Below are 15,555 nucleotides of genomic sequence, written 5' to 3'. Positions count from 1 at the left end.
CAGAGGGATATGCAGTGGGGAGGGGCCAGCTGGGGGGCCGGGAGGAATGTGCAGTCGGGAGGGGCCGGTTGGGGGTCCAGGTGAGTAAAGGGTGGTATATGATGGGGAGGGGCCGGCTGGGGATCCTCCTGCTTCAGTCTCTGCCCCAGGTGCAGGAGGGGTGGCACCAGCCATACTGGGAACATCCCCCAGACCTGACTGCCTCTACTGTTAGAGCCCAGGGCAAGGGGGGTTGCTGGAAATAAAAAATGCAGCCCCTGGACTCACTCCCTCCCGCCGACCGCGCTGCTCCCCTTGCCCCACCTCTGGCCACACTGCCCTCTGCCCACCTTCTGCGGCGCCCCCTGGGGCATGTTCCCCAGCCCACGGGCTGCCAGCCAACGGATGGTGTCACTCTCATCGCTGGCCCCTGCCACCAGGTGCTTCAAGACAGGTTTTAGCAGCTTCCTCTGCCACAGCACGGGGTGACTCATTAGCTGAGGGACAAGAGACCACGATCATAGCCAGGGACGCGGAGTCACTCATCGGGCAGTTCGGCAGCAGAGCACAGCCCCAGCTCCCTCCGGCTCTGGGCTGGGGGGTTCAGCTCTGACAGGCACCACAGTGCCTCTCGGCGCTCTCATGGGGTGGGGTGACTCTCCCCCGGGCTCAGCGCATTGCACACGGGGGTGCGTGTGTCTCACTGTCCTCTAAGCAGCTGGGAAAACTGAGGCAGCGAGCGGGGAAGTGACTCACTGAGGGGCCAGTGGCAGAGTGGGCACAGGACCCAGTCCTCCAGTCTCACTCCCCTGTCCCAGCCTAGCTGGAGAGGAGATGGGCGTGGCTGGGCTGGCTCTCCAGGGAGTTTCTCCAGGCCAGACCCTGTAGCTCTCTCTGGCTCCCAGGATAACCTGCCTCTGCTGCTGCCCGGGGTCTGCCAAGGCCTGGCCTGGCATGATGGGAGGGGCGGAGTGCACTGAATGGGCCAGTCCTACAGCTGGGATCCTCCTTTCCCACAGTCCGTGGGGCTTTGGCTCAGGGCAGCCATTTGGGTCCACGGCCAGTGCCAGCCTGTGACTTCAGGGTGCTGTCTGGCTGCTCATCCACCCAGCGAGGAGGAGGGCGAGCCAGGCAGCCTGGGCTGGAGGGCGAACTCCTTTGGGCTGGACTCTGCTCTCCCCAACGGGGTGTCAAGCAGGGTGCAGCCAGAGAAGGGAGAGCAGGGCCTGCCCTGGTGTTGGTTCTGATTCCCAGCACAATGGACAGGGGCTACTCCCAGCTGGAACGAAGCAGGGGTGCAGCAAGGGACCCTGGGGTGCAAGGGAGCGGGGCCTAGAGCGGGGTTGCTCAGCCTCTGCCCAGCCTCCCAAAATCCTGCCCCCCATGTGCAGGGCAGTGGGGCCCTGCTCCCCTGAAAGGGGCAGAACGTGCCCTCAATGTGCCACTGTTGGAGAACGAGGGGCACAGCAGAAGTGCCAGGGGGTGATGGCTCTCAGGGGGTTCTATGTAAAATGGAGGGAGAACACAACCCCTGGGCCCATCCCATTGCCTGCCCAGCTGCCTTCCCACCCCGTGCCCACCCCATCACCCGCCCAGGCAGCACCCTGGGGAGAGCCCATCTGGGGCCCGTCTCACCTCAGCGTAGAAGGCTGTGCCAGTGACTCTCCAGTCCTCACACGGGGAGCTCAGGGACGGGAACAGGAGCTGCAGGATCCTCTCCAGTGGTGCCTCGCCCACCTGCACCAGAGCCCTGTGTACAGAGCAGTGGGGGTGAGTCTGGGCAGTGTCTGGGCTGGCAGAGCTATGCAAGAGCTGCCTGCAGGGGCTCTGAGCACCCCGTGGGGTGAGTGGGCCCAAACCAGCTCCTCCGCCCAAGGGCCCCAGAGTCACTGTGGAGGAGGCAGAAAGGTTTGGAATATTTTTCTGCAAAGGATGTGTGACTCCGTTTCCCCTCTCTCTGGATTGCTACCCACTGGTGTGAAGGGGTTCCCTTCCCCTCTGGACCGGGGAGCAGCAAGAGTTGGGTAAATGGCCCATAGACTGCAGCGTAGGAATGAGCTCTCAGAGAGATGCTGCCTGGGAGATGCAGTGGAAGACCCACCATAAGGCCTGGCAGCCAAAGGGAGTAGTAATCACAGTGGGACGGGGCTGGGAGATGAGGGGCTGCCACGCGGCAGACCAGGGTTTGGGAGCTCTAGCCAGGCAGGGACCGATGAGTCCAGGAGTCTTGGCCCCCGAGAGAGAGGTGCTGTCCAGCACAGACCCCCAGAGGAGCTCTGCTTTGCCATGAATTCCTGTATCCCTGGCCACTAGTCACTGCCCTGCATCGCTGCCTCACTTCACAGGGGCCTGAACTCAGCGGCATGGGGAGGGCCCAGTCTTGGAGCAGTCTGCCTTGCAGAAAGTGGAGGCCCAGGGTCTAGCACACCACTGGGGACTCTGCAGAGAGACAGCAGAAGGGCTGGAGGCCCACTCCTCACCTCGCCAGCAGGGAGACACCTTCGGGGAAGCTGCGGGGATCCTCCAGAAGGCGCCAGCCTTGCTCCTTGTCCAGGGTCCTGGACACGTCCTGCAGGCCCTTGGCGAGCACGGCTCTGAGCGCCACCACCATCAGGCTGGGGAGACAGCAGGGCTGCTCTGGTGAACGGGGATGCAGGATCCAGCTAATGCCTGGCTATCCTCAGCCCTGTGCCCCCCATGTGTCACTAACCCCCATGGACAGAGGGGGAAAATGAGGCCCAGAGGGGGCCTGGGACTTGGCCAGAAATGCCTAGAGAATGAGGCAGGACTGAAATCAGAACCCAGCTGGCTGAATCCCAGGGCCCAGCCCCACTGCCCAGGCTAAGGGGCACAGCTGAAGCGGGGGAGCAGAGCAGAGATGGGGGAGGGCAGAGGCCAGAGGGATCCTGTCAGCGGCAGACCATGGGGCTAGCGGCACCAGATCCTTCCCGGGCACTGACTGCAGGATGGGACAGATGGGGACCTGGGGGGTGTTCTTGCCCCTGGGTGTTTCCTCTGAGGGGATGCTGGTGCAGAATGGGAAGGGGTGTCCTTGTTCTCAGACAACACCTATGACGGGTGGGGGCGGCCTTGTCCTTGGGCATTGCTGGTAGGGTGACCAGATACTAAGTGTAAAAAATCGGGACAGGGAGTGGGGGGGGGTGGGGGGAATAGGTGCCTATATAGAAAAAAGCCCCCAAAATCAGGACTGTCCCTATAAAATTGGGACATAGGGCACCCTAACTGCTGGTTAGGGGTGGGGGGCTGGGGTCGATAGGGATGCCTCGCCCCAAACGCTACCTGTGGGGGACAGAGGGTGGAGTGCCCTTGCCCCAGACGCTACCTGCAGGGGTGGGAGTGGGGTGCCCTTGCCCCAGACGTTACCTGCAGGGGTGGGAGTGGGGTGCCCTTGCCCCAGACGTTACCTGCGGGGGGTGGAGGGTGGGGGTGCAGCTCCCTTTGGGCCGGCCAGGGGTCTCCCAGCCCTGGAGGGCAATGGCGTGTCGCTGTCCAGGGTGCGGCTGAGCTGGTACAGGAGGGCACAGCAGAGCTCAGGGAGCAGCGAGCCCAGCGCATTCCCGACCGCTGCCCCCATCACCACCTCGCCGATGGCACAGACCACCTGTGGGACGGGCCCACACAGCGTTAACAGGAGCTACCCTCCCCCAGCTCCACTCCCCTGGCTGACATGGCCCATGGGCCCTTCTCCGCCCCAGAAGGGTCTGTGGAGAGAGGAGGGGGCAGAGCCTGCCCCAGAGGGGTCTGTGCCTTATGCCAATGCAGGGCCTTCTTCCTTCCATGAAATCTGCCCTGGAAGGACCTAGCAACTCCCTGCCCAGCCAGCAACGGGATCCAGCAGCCCATGGACTGGGTCATAGAATCATAGAAGATTAGGGTTGGAAGAGACCTCAGGAGGCCAGGGGGCTCAAAGCAGGACCAACCCCAACTAAATCCTTCCAGTCAGGGATTTGTCAAACCGGGACTTAAAAACCTCTAAGGGATGGAGATTCCACCACTTCCCTAGGGAACCCATTCCAGTGCTTCACCACCCTCCAGGTGAAATAGTGTTTCCTAATATCCAACCTAGACCTCCCCCACTGCAGCTTGAGACTATTGCTCCTTGTTCTGTCATCAGCTACCACTGAGACCAGGATCCATCCTCTTTGGAACCCCCCTTCAGGTAGTTGTCCCACAGCCCAGTGCTGGTGGAGGATGGGGGCTGGCTGTCCCCTCCCTGTAATTGCCATACCCACAGCCCCCCTGCACTCACCGAGAGGGGACTGGCAACTGCTACCTCCTGGGTCTCAGCCCCTTGCTCTGCTGCTGGCCCCCTGGGGATCCGGTCTAGCAAATCCTTTAGGATATCCTGGAAGAAATCCTCAGCAGCCAGAGCTGCCCAGAGCTCCTTGCTGTCCCTAGAGCATAGCAGACCCAGAGACATCTGTCAGTGGGAGCCCCCGCTCCAGGCCCAGACACCACCTCGCTGCGGCTGGGGACCTTTGTGTGGGCAGGGCCCACTCTAATGCCCTGGGGTGAAAGGCTGTGGGCAGCTCAAAGAGGAGGTCAGAGAGACCAGTCTCTGGCTTTATTGCCCCTCTCATGCTCCTTTGGGAGTCAGGGCCCAGCTTAGGGGACTCAGCTTCTCCGGAGTCCCAGGCCAGAGCGGGTCAGACCTCTCCCAGCCCTGCGCCCCCAGTGGCTGGAGGAGTTTGGGGGTCTAAACTTGGACCCGTAACCTTGAAGCTCATGTGGAGCAGGAAGTGAGGCTGACTCAGCAGGACCCCAAAAGTGTTGGGCTAGATGTGGGTGTACCCCTGGCTTGTGTTTAGGGCCAGCCTGCACCTGTTCCCCCTGCTGTTGCCCCAGAGACGGAGGGGTGGGGGTGGGCGAGGGGTAACCCTCGCTAGGAAAGAGCTGAGGAACCTTGCCCAAGCTGTGGAATCACATCAGCCCTTGGACCAGGGATGTGGGGCAAAGGGCACCTCCTGGGTTGCTCCCTGGTACATGTGGCATGTGGCTCACCCCACCGCTAGGAGACCTGTGCTGGGCCAGGTGCTGCACTCACCTATCCATTGGCAGGGGGCGCTGTAGGAGGTAGGTGACCACAGTCTCCTGGTGGTGCTGAGCCAGCAGTGAGACTGCCTGGGCCAGGAGCCCTCTCGGCTCAGGGTCCTCCGTGCAGCGCAGGTAGGTGCTGGTGATGCTCAGGATGTCCTGGACCTGGCCGTGACAGAGAGGTTACCCTGGCCCACTCCTCGGGAACGCCAGCAGCGGAGAAGCCTCCCTACCACATATCTTCTGCCACTCACTTGGCCCCCCAGCCAGCTCCTCCCCATCACATATCATCCTCTGCTCACCCAGCCCCTGTCCCCTCCCCTCCCCGTGCCTGGGGGAAGGGGCTGCTGCCTCCCTGCAGCTCTTGATCAGAGCCCCTGACAGACAGTCTCAGGGAGCCCCGCTGCCACAAACCCAGCCCCGAACACCCACGGCCAGCCCAGCTTTACTGTGTCCTTCAGGTCACTGGTGCGGTCTGTCAGGAGCGTGTGAAACCACAGGACACTGGCCTGGTCACAGGCCTGGCTCACGGCCCCCAGGCTCTCCAGCAGGGTCTGGGTGAAGGGCAGGATCTCCGCCTTGGGCAGGGCCCTGCTGACGATCTGCAAAGAGAGGGGCACAGCCATGGCCTGGGGTTGCTGCTCACTCCTCAGCCAGGCAGGGCCCCAGGGAGAGTTTGGCCATGAGCAGGGAGTAGGGCTGTCCCTGGCTGCTCTCCCCTTCAGGCTGCTGGCCCCTCTGGGGAGAATCCCTGCCCCAGAGATCCAGCCAGAGCCAGTGTGTGCTGGGAGGGGCGTGGGAAGTCTGTTCAGTGCTGGGGCATCCCGCATCCAGATAGTGGAGTTCCTGGTTCTGCCCCTTGCTTTTGCCCATGAGAGATCCACACTGTCACCCAGCATGCCCCTGTGAATCCCCTCCTGGTTACTGACAAGGAGCCTCCCAGTTGCCAGCTCATTGTCCCAGCCGCCCGGCCTCCTACAAGCAGCTCAGCCCAGTAGCCCCCTTCCCAGGTGGCCCAGCCCAATAGCTGCCTGACTCAGCTCTTGGAGTCCTTACTTTGGCCAGTTTGATAGATGCATCCCACACCTTGCCGGGATCTGCACTCTGCAGCTCCTGACACATGCACCGCAGCGCCCACTCCTTATCTTGGCCCCTCAGGGTCCAAGGCTGCTTGATAACTGCAGGAATCAACCAGGGGAAGATGCTTAGCCTGGCCTGTGGGCCCGAGCCACTGCCCCTTGGGTGCCATTATTAGTGCACCCGGAGCTGCTGAGGCTGGGGGCCCAGCCCCTCGTGGCATTGAGCCTGGCACATGCTTGTGTCTGGCCCTCTATTCACCCCAAGGCATCTGCAATGCCATACCCTGAATGGGCCCTCTATTCACCCTGGGACACCCCTGGGCCATGCCCTCTATTTGCCCCAGGGCACCTCTGGGCGATGCCCCATGCCACCCCCGGGCCATGCCCTCTATTTGCCCCAGGGCACCTGCTGCCCCTGAGGCCTCCGCACCTTGTATGTCTAGCAGGCACCTGATGGCATCCCCTGCACCCTGGCGGATGCTGCCCAGTGAGTCACAGGTGTAGGGGCCCAGCGTCGCAGCCAGGGTGCTGAACTGGCCAGGAGGTATCTGTGTCTGGTTGGGAAAAGAAAGAGAACAACAAATGGGCTTCACCTGGGTGCAACCAGCCCCTCGCCTCGCCTTGGCCCAGGATCTGGTCCATACCAGACAGTGACCTCACTCTGCCAACAGTTGCCTGCTCCCAGGGACCAGCCTGACTGCTCCTGAGAGCAGGCCCTTTCCGCGCAGGGGCTGAGTGTGCCCACAGCCAGGAAAGTACCGAGGGGCTGCTGGGGCCCAGGGATCCTGCTCTGCCCTTCCCCATATGGGACCCATGGGGATATCCTGGGGCAGAGGCAGAGTGCCTGAGCTGGCTGCAGGCAGGCGCTGGGCCAGGCGGGTGGGGTGGTACTCACGGTGATGGTAACCATCTGGAGATACGCCCTCAGCAGGTGGGTGCTGACCCGCATGGCACGTGCACGCTCCCACGCCTGCTCTGACACCAGCCATCTCTGCAGGAGCTGTGGGCAGAGCAGGGCAATGAGCAAACCCCCCCCCCCAATTGCACCTGGGGGAGGAGGGGCCCAGCGAGGGTGGGGAATGGCACCTGGAGAGGCCTCCGCATGGCACCTCCTGGGCCATGCCCGGAGCAGTGCTTGGCTCCCGGCCCCTTGAAGGGGGAGGGGCTGTGCAGACAGCCTGTGGCTCCTCTCCCCCCGGTGGAGCAGGTCTTCAAAGCAATGGAGACCAGGAAAGTGGGGGCAGTCCAACCACCCTTCCCTCTGGGGTGCAGTGCTCCAGGGAGTGTTTCTGCCCAGACAAGGAGGTTTTTCTGTGGGGTCCTTCCCCCCTCTAGCTCCTGTCTGAAATGAGCCCCATGTTGGGCAAAGGCTGAGCCTGACTCTCCCAGACTCCGGGCAGGGGACCCTGAGGTGACAGGAGCCATCAAGGAGTCTGGACAGAAGACCTCCCTGCCCAGCCCCCACTCACCCGGAAGGTTCCCTGGAGTCGCTCTGGCGTCTCATCCTCCTCCAGCAACATCTCCATTAGCCCCTCCAGGGTGGCCATGGTGCTGGCATAAAGAGTCTACAAACCAGAGGGAGGAGTGAGGCCCTGGTGGGGCTGGCAAGGGGCAGAGGGGGCTGGTACCTAGGCCCAGCCCTCAGGGGAGTGATGCCTAGGCACCATGACCCTGCGGGGGTGCCCGGTCAGGGGCAGGGAGGACGGGCTTTCACATACCTGGATGGGCCCCACATCCGCAGTGAACTCCTGGGGAGGCAGGGAGAAGACACTATCAAGGCACTGCTCCATCAACTCCTGATTCTTTTCACGGCTCAGTGGCTGCTTCACTTTACTGGCAGGAGAGAGCATGGCGGGAGGTGTTAGAGGCAAGGCAGAGACCCACAGACCTCTCCAGGCCAACACCCCTTCCCCCTGCTTCCTTCCCTGCCTCCCTTCCCCTGGGGCTCCCCCAGTGCCCCCATCCCTGCCCCCCTCTCCCCAGGGTTCTCCTCGTGCTCTCTTGGGTGTGCAGCGGTCGATCTGCCAGCAGGCAGGGGCTCTGTGCCCAACAGGGCTCTCCTGCGGAGATCAGGAGCAATCTGCAGTGATCTGAGTGCCAGTGATCTCGACGGGATTTTTTCAGCTCTGGGGCCCAGGCCACCCTGGGAACTGAGCCCCTGGCTCTAGGAAGGCTGGGCAGCTCTCCCCACACTAGTGGCACCATGGGGGTCACTCTCCTGCTTCATACACTGCCCGGAACAGCCCATGTCAGGGTTTGCCCATGCTAGTCACCATGAGTAAGGATGACCAAAGTGCCAGCTGGTGTAGAGGGGGCTAGGGGCAGAGCAATACCCACCTCAGGTGCCCGATGGCCACCATTGCCTCCTGACGAACTGTGGAGAGCAGGGAGCTCCTTGGCTCAGCCTTAAGGATCTCCTGAAGTACACACAGAGAGACCAAGAACATGGGGGGAGGCCATGGTATCCCTGGGGGCGACAATGGGACTCCCCCCCCCCAGGGGGACTGACATAATGCCCAGAATTGATGGGGGGGGGGGGAAGGGCTGATGGAACTTCCCAGTGCCCGTGGGACTGCATCCCCTGACCCCAAGCCAGACTCTGCGTCTTGCCAGCAGCCTCAGGGCAGGTTTGGACAGCGTTGGGATGAGCTCCAGAGAGCAGCCCACTCCCCAGCTACTCTCAAGGACACAGTTATCCAGTTCTATCCCAGAGCCCTAGCCTGCTGGAGCCAGGGCAATGAGACCCCAGCTCAGGGCAACCCCGAGGCCATGAGGCTGCTCCCCCAGGACTGGGGATCCCCGCACTCACCAGCAACTGGCTGAGCAGCACCTGTTTGTGGGGAAGCTGGTGGGGTTGGGATTCCCCGCTCCTCTGGACGGCCAGGCTGACTGCGGAGATGCTCTCAATGAAGCGCAGAGTAAGGGCCGTGTCCTACATCCCCGCAGAGAGGAGAGTGGGAATGAGAGTTGGACACAGCCTCCCCAGCCCTTTGGGGTGAGTACAGGATCCCAGCCCAGGGAGGCCCCCCCACCCAGGAGAGGACCCTGGCCACCCCATCACGCCCCTCATAGGAAGGGCCCAAAGTCATATGGCACCCGGATGGGGAGGGGCCCAGAAGCTTATGAATACCCCAACCCCACAGAAGAGAACCAGATTCATGGAACAGCAGCATAAACTAGTCCCATGCACCAGCATCCCCAGGGCTGAGACTGAGCCTGGCTGCCAGCAGCCCACAGCCTGGCCCAGCCCCAGCCTTCCCACAATTCATGCAGATGCCCCGGCCCGAGCTGCATGGGCCCTGGGGGACACACTGGGATCATACTCGCTGCTCGTTACCATCTGCCTGGCGTTTAGTCCCAGCGCCTGAAAAACAAAATGGGAGCAGCTGTCAGACATCAGCATTGAAGCCTCCAGGGATAAGCCAGGGCCCCCAGAGCCACCTCCCCCTGCGGGGGCGGGGGCAGCATGGAGCCATGCTCATTGTGCCAGGGGGCCCTCAGACCCACCTCCCTCTGGTCCCTGAGCAGGTTGAAAGCTATATGGCCCAGGGAAAGGAGGAGGGCTGGGCTGGGAGCCACAGGGCCCTAAGAGGTGAGCAGGGCCCCAGCTGTCTCCTTCCATCCCCGCTATCCTCCCATCAATCCATCTCTCCCCCCCTCCCCTCGCCCCGTGGCTGCCCTGGACTCATCAGTGGCCCCTTCAATCCATGGTGCCCTCACCCCACGGCCTGAGACCCGATCCTGTGAGGTCCTGGGAGCCCAATCTCAGAAGGCAGGTGGCAGGGAGGTTGGGACCAACTGCTGTGGGCAGGTACCTGTGAGCTGGTGCTGTAATGGTGCAGGATTTTGGGTACGATCTCATCCACCAGCAGAGGGAGCAGCTGCTGGGGGGGTGCCTGGGCTGCTGCACTGCTGTAGAACAGCAGGAGGGCGCGCTTCACTCTGTCCCTCTCCCATGGGGCCAGGCCCTGGGACAAGGAAGAGAAGAGCAGGAACGTTTCTGGGGAAAGGCCTTTCCCTCCTCAGCTCCAGAGGCCCTGGGCAGGCATTTCCTTGGGGCTCACGGGCTGGGAAGATTGTTCCCTAGATTCTATAAACATTGTCCCATCCCCCTGGCCCTGTCCAGCGCCAAACCTCCCCAAGAACAAACCTCTGGCTCCCCATACACTCCCCACATGCCCCGGCGGTGACCCCAAGCCTCATCCCTGCCTACTTAACCAGTTCCCTCAGGTGATCCTCCCAGCCATGTGGCGACAGAGTGGCTCCATGTCCCAACCCAGACAGGGTCAGAACCATGGTTCTGGCTGGGCCAGCCGTGGGCTCTGACAATCAGAAACTTGGCTAACCCAGCCCAGCCCTTCTGCACCATGCGCCTGTGCCTTGCTGGCCTGGACCCCAGCCAACAGCCCCATGCAGGCAGGGTTGGGGGCTAGGAGAAGGTGGGGTGCTGTACCTTGCACAGGCTGAGATGCCAGGAATCCTCCCCCTCTGCCATTTCCTCCTCAAAGTCGCCCAGAGCTCTCAGGATGGCATCCAGCTGGTCCCTGGCACAGAGCTGCAGGCAGGAGCCAAGGCACTGGGAGCGAGAGCTCGGGGTCAGTTGAGACCCATCAGCACCTCCCCGGGGCCAGGGCTCCCAGCCACGTCCAGTCTCCCCAGTCCCCGGGGCCAGGGCTCCCAGCCACGACCAGTCTCCCCAGTCCCCGGGCCCAGTGCTCCAGTCACTCCTTAGTCACTCCCAGGAGCTCCAATTGCACACCAAGGCCACAGGCCTCTTCCTGGGGGAAGGGCCCTCCAGAGCTGCTGGGTGCTCTGGGGTGCAGGCGGTCTCAGCCCCTCACCTCCGTCTCTGTGTCATTCAGATAGTCGGTCATGCGCAGCAGCTCCCGGAGCTGCCCTGTCACTGCAGCCACATCCTTGCCCATGGCCAGGGCTGTGCCCAGCACCTTGCAGAGGAAAGCCTGAAAGAGAGTGCAGGGGAGGGGCCAGCCGCAGTCTCGGTGAGGGTGGTCTGTGCCATTGCTGGGGCGAAGGCCACGCCAGCCTGGGCCAGGATCAGGACCTCTAGCTTCAGGCAGGGGCTGGCCCCACATGCACAGGGGGAACTGCAGGGCTTGGTCTCACTCGTGTGGGACTGTCCCAGCACCCCCTGCCCCTCCCCAGAGCCCCCCAGCGCTAGAGAGGCCTTCTCTGGGAACTGACCTTCTCCACAGAGCCACTGGCATAGCTGCCCATCTGCCGGCCCAGCTCCTGGCTCAGATCCTGGCTCCAGCCACCCTCTTTGCTCCTCTCCAAGGTCTTTCGGAGGAACTGCGAGGAAAGGAGCCGAAGGGGGGTCATTTAGGGGCAGAGTCTCCTCCTTTGCTCTCACCCGCATGAGGGATCCTGGCCTCCAGCCTCCACAGAGCCCTCCTGGGCTGCGATTCTAGATGGAGGACACTGGGGCCAGCATCGAGTGAGCCCAGCTCAGGGGCTTCCAGCTCCCACTCCCAGTGCAGGGACTCCCCCCACAGATAAACGCAAGGGGGCTCTCACCACTGGGCACTGAGGAGCTGGGCATTTAAGAACTGGCAGAGCAAGTGTGCTAAATCACCTGCTGGGGCAACTCTCCTGACCACAAGGGATGCCAGCAGAGACAGCCCTGGCCCAGGATCTAACGCTCGCTTCCATAGCACTGCTCGTCCCAATGCTCTTTCCAGTAACACACGGGAACCCCCTTTTCAGTGAAATGCAACCCCCTCTGGGGTGGAGCGTGGCAGCTGCTTAACAGCCCAACAGTGGGTGGGGGCAACAGGAAATTCTGGCCAAGGACACCAGGCCAAACTCCAACTCTCTAACCCAGGTCCCTCCATGAGGAACTAGCCCAGGGCTGCTCCACTCTGGGGCTGGGAGAATGAACAGAAGTCCTCGTGTTACCTCCAACAGCTTGTGCTCCCACGCGGTCTGGTCCAGAGAGAATTTGCTATGTCCTAGAGAGAGGGGTACCAAGCTGGCCATTAACAAAGCACCCCACGGATGCCCTTCTGGATCCCCTTGACTCCACTGGGATCCCATTTGCATTGGCATCCTGTCCTTCCCAGGGGACCCTACACCAGGGTCCCATCCACACTAGCGCTCCTGCCCTTCACACTGTGCAGGTCCCTACATAGGGGTCCCATCCACACTGGAGTTCCTGCCCTTGCTCCCATGACAGAGGTACCCTAGTCCAACGTGGCATGGCCTCATAGGGAAGACATGTCCCATCTGGGTTTCCCAGGAGCCAACCCTAGCCAGTCTGGTCGCAGGGCGCTGGCTGTGTGCTCAGCAGCTCTCTCTCCCATAGTTCAGCTCTGCTCACACCTTATTCTCCCTGCTCCATTCCTCACTCTGCTTGCTCACCAATTATTTTCTTGACCCCTCTCTACAGATCCATCCCCACCCCTGCCATGGGACATCCGGGGACCTAACCACGCAGCAGGAGGCTGCAGGTGCGACAATCCAAGAGGCCTTGTGCTCTCCCTGGCTCCACTGCTTGCGATAGGAACGGGCATTGGCAGGACGGTTCCGTCTGCTGCTCTCCCTTTGCCCATCCCAGCTGCTCCCATCCCCACCCCTTACCGTCAAGATAGTGGACCATGGCTGGAATCTCCATCCACCACTGCTCGGCCTCGTCCCCATACAGCTCAGGGCGCAGGGCGTTCAGCAGGAGCAGGGCAGCCACTCCGCGCCCTTCTCCCTTGAAGGGGGATGCTGACAGCACCTGAGAAGGAAAAGGAGGTGACTTGCACCAGCTGAGCCCCCTCCATACTGGGGAGGGGAGAGAACGGGCCCTGATCAGCATGGGGCCCGTGCAAGAAACATGTGCTGAGCGTCTTCCTCCTGAACAAGGGGCCCAGAAGGTGGAGTCAGGGAGGGGGCACAGGGATGTCCCCATATGGGCAGCTCTAGATAAGGGACCCCATCATGGCTGCCCCTCCCTCCAGGGCAATGAGGACCTGAGACTTGCAGGGGCTGCTCCCCAGTGATGGGGCCCACCCTCAGTGTGAGTGTAACGATGCTGGTTCTGGCGGGACACAACGGAGAGTGCCAATTCAGGACAAATTGCTTAAAGCAGGGCAGTTACAGCCCAAGGCTGGGGTTTTTCCACCTCTAAGGCAAAACAAACCAGCCAACAGAGCAGACTTTGGTCTCACCCCGCTGGCTAACCACAAGTCACACAAGCAATTCCCTTAGACACTCCAGTTTCCCAGTATCCCCACCAGTGCCATTCGTTATGGGGACAAATGGTTATGAAAACCAATACCCCAGTAAAAGAAAAAAAAGGTTCTCTCAATCCCAAAGGATCAAGCCCCAGACCCAGGTCAATATACAAATCAGATCTTACCCACAAATCACACTGTTGCCAATCCTTTAGAATCTAAAATTGAAAGGTTTATTCATAAAAGGAAAGAAATAGAGATGAGAGCTAGAATTGGTTCTGTGGAATCAATGACATACAGTAATGGCCAAGTTCTTGGTTCAGGCTTGCAGCAGTGATAGAATAAACTGCAGGTTCAAATCAAGTCTCTGGAGAACATCCACAGCTGGGATGGGTCTTTCAGTCCTTCGTTCAAAGCTTCAGTGTAGCAAAGTCCCTCCAGAGGTAAGAAGCAGGATTGAAGACAAGATGGAGGAGCTGCAGCAGCTTTTTATAGTCTCTTGCCATGTGGTCTTTCTTTCTTTGTCCCAAAGATAAGCTGCCTATCACATGGCCTGGAAAAACCTCAGAGTTCTGTCCTTAGGCAAGTCCCTGCACATCTTGCTGAGTCCCAAGGCATGTCTGCCTTTTCTCACTGGGTCAGTTGTGTAGCTGATGGTCCTTAATGGGCCACCAAGCAGGCTAGGCAGAACTGACACCAACTTGTCTGGAGTGTTCCCCAGAAGCATAGCACAGATTTGAAATACAGACAGTATAGAGCCAATATTCATAATTTTTAACTATAGAAATGATACACATATAGACAGCATAATCATAACCAGCAAACCATAACCTGGTCTTAGACACCTCATTTGACCCCCTTTATACAAGATTTGGTGCCACTACAGGACTTTGGTTGCAACAATGATCTATACGGTCCCAGCTTATGTCAATAATGTCACACCCCCAGCGCAAAATTGATGCAGGAAAGGATGACACAACCATCACTGACTGCATCCCAAGAGCTCCCCATCCTTGGTTCTGTCTTACTACAGCAAGTATTGGTGTATAACCGAAATGGTTTATCAAAGTCATGTTCAATAACATGATTGAATCTCTTTACAAACTCAAGGTAAAACATGGTTAGAACAATAGCAGATTGGATCTGCTTTTCCAGCATGGTTCCTGTATGTCTCATGTGATCTTGCCAAGAGCTAAAGGACATGACTACTTTATCCATACAAACTCTAGCAAATGTTTGGAACCCAATTAACATCAACTTAATGTAGATATTACTGTATTTTATAGTACAGGAATCTTGGCAGTTAGCCATTAAAGCAATATGGTAGTGTCCCTCAGTTTCCCTTTTTATACAGCACATCAGGTTTGGAATGTCTTTCCCCTGCAAAAAGTTCCAATACTGTTTACAGGCATTAACTGTGAACCATCAGTATAACAAGGCCTCTTAACACAAAGCGTGTTCTCATGTATTCCTTTTACCATGTTCAAGGGATTTTCCAAAAGATTAGGCACATTGTACATTTTTACAGTTATTGGTAATAGCACCGTATTAGTTACCAAAATTACCATGAGCAATAACAAATTCATCCCAAGTGTCCATCTACATTCATGTTTCAGAGTAGCAGCTGTGTTAGTCTGTATTTGCAAAAAGAAAAGGAGTACTTGTGGCACATAAGCTGTAGCTCACGAAAGCTTATGCTCAAATAAATTGGTTAGTCTCTAAGGTGCCACAAGTACTCCTTTTCTTTCATCTACATTCATGTTTGTTATTCACACCTTTGGCTCAATACTATTGGGGTTTGGGACTTTTAGGGTTAGCCTGTGGCTTCCCTTTGCAAAATTAAGGTCTCTCTTTCCTCCCTGTCCTGAAGGATCAAACCCTGATTCCTCTTGCTTAACATAATTCACTGGCTGATTGGGTGTGCTCTCTGTGCTAACAGCTCTCCAACACGAGTTTCTACAAGCCATTACCCTATGATCCCACTGAGAGTTACCAAAAGCAACTACAGCATTTGCTCAAGAAACTTCCTGAAAAAGCACAAGATCAAATCCGCACAGACACACCCCTGGAACCCCGACCTGGGATATTCTATCTACTACCCAAGATCCATAAACCTGGAACTCCTGAGCGCCCCATCATTTCAGGCATTGGCACCCTGACAGCAGGATTGTCTGGCTATGTAGACTCCCTCCTCAGGCCCTACGCTACCAGCACTCCCAGCTACCTTCGAGACACCTCTGACTTCCTGAGGAAACTACAATCCA

General features: G+C 59.3%; 1 protein-coding gene across 1 annotated transcript in view; it reads right to left on the bottom strand.

Moving 5' to 3' along the window:
* Positions 1-15,555, bottom strand: part of LOC144276683 (maestro heat-like repeat-containing protein family member 2A) — a 43,859-nt gene that overhangs the window by 4,353 nt on the left and 23,951 nt on the right. The window contains exons 16-36 of the mRNA XM_077836942.1: positions 12,711-12,852; positions 12,030-12,082; positions 11,316-11,423; positions 10,955-11,059; positions 10,567-10,668; positions 9,929-10,081; positions 9,451-9,477; positions 8,923-9,045; positions 8,451-8,530; positions 7,832-7,946; positions 7,583-7,678; positions 7,009-7,113; positions 6,544-6,667; positions 6,091-6,212; positions 5,484-5,636; positions 5,045-5,199; positions 4,250-4,394; positions 3,405-3,601; positions 2,460-2,594; positions 1,615-1,729; positions 330-476 (exon numbers count right to left, since the gene is read on the bottom strand). Coding sequence (XP_077693068.1) covers positions 330-476; positions 1,615-1,729; positions 2,460-2,594; positions 3,405-3,601; positions 4,250-4,394; positions 5,045-5,199; positions 5,484-5,636; positions 6,091-6,212; positions 6,544-6,667; positions 7,009-7,113; positions 7,583-7,678; positions 7,832-7,946; positions 8,451-8,530; positions 8,923-9,045; positions 9,451-9,477; positions 9,929-10,081; positions 10,567-10,668; positions 10,955-11,059; positions 11,316-11,423; positions 12,030-12,082; positions 12,711-12,852 — 2,502 coding nt within the window. The remainder of the gene's footprint in view (positions 1-329; positions 477-1,614; positions 1,730-2,459; positions 2,595-3,404; positions 3,602-4,249; positions 4,395-5,044; positions 5,200-5,483; positions 5,637-6,090; positions 6,213-6,543; positions 6,668-7,008; positions 7,114-7,582; positions 7,679-7,831; positions 7,947-8,450; positions 8,531-8,922; positions 9,046-9,450; positions 9,478-9,928; positions 10,082-10,566; positions 10,669-10,954; positions 11,060-11,315; positions 11,424-12,029; positions 12,083-12,710; positions 12,853-15,555) is intronic.

The sequence above is a fragment of the Eretmochelys imbricata genome, chromosome 17, assembly GCF_965152235.1.
Source record: "Eretmochelys imbricata isolate rEreImb1 chromosome 17, rEreImb1.hap1, whole genome shotgun sequence".
Lineage (NCBI taxonomy): Eukaryota > Metazoa > Chordata > Testudines > Cheloniidae > Eretmochelys > Eretmochelys imbricata.
Note: the sequence above shows the minus strand (reverse complement) of the source record. Positions and strands in the feature narration are given on the sequence as shown.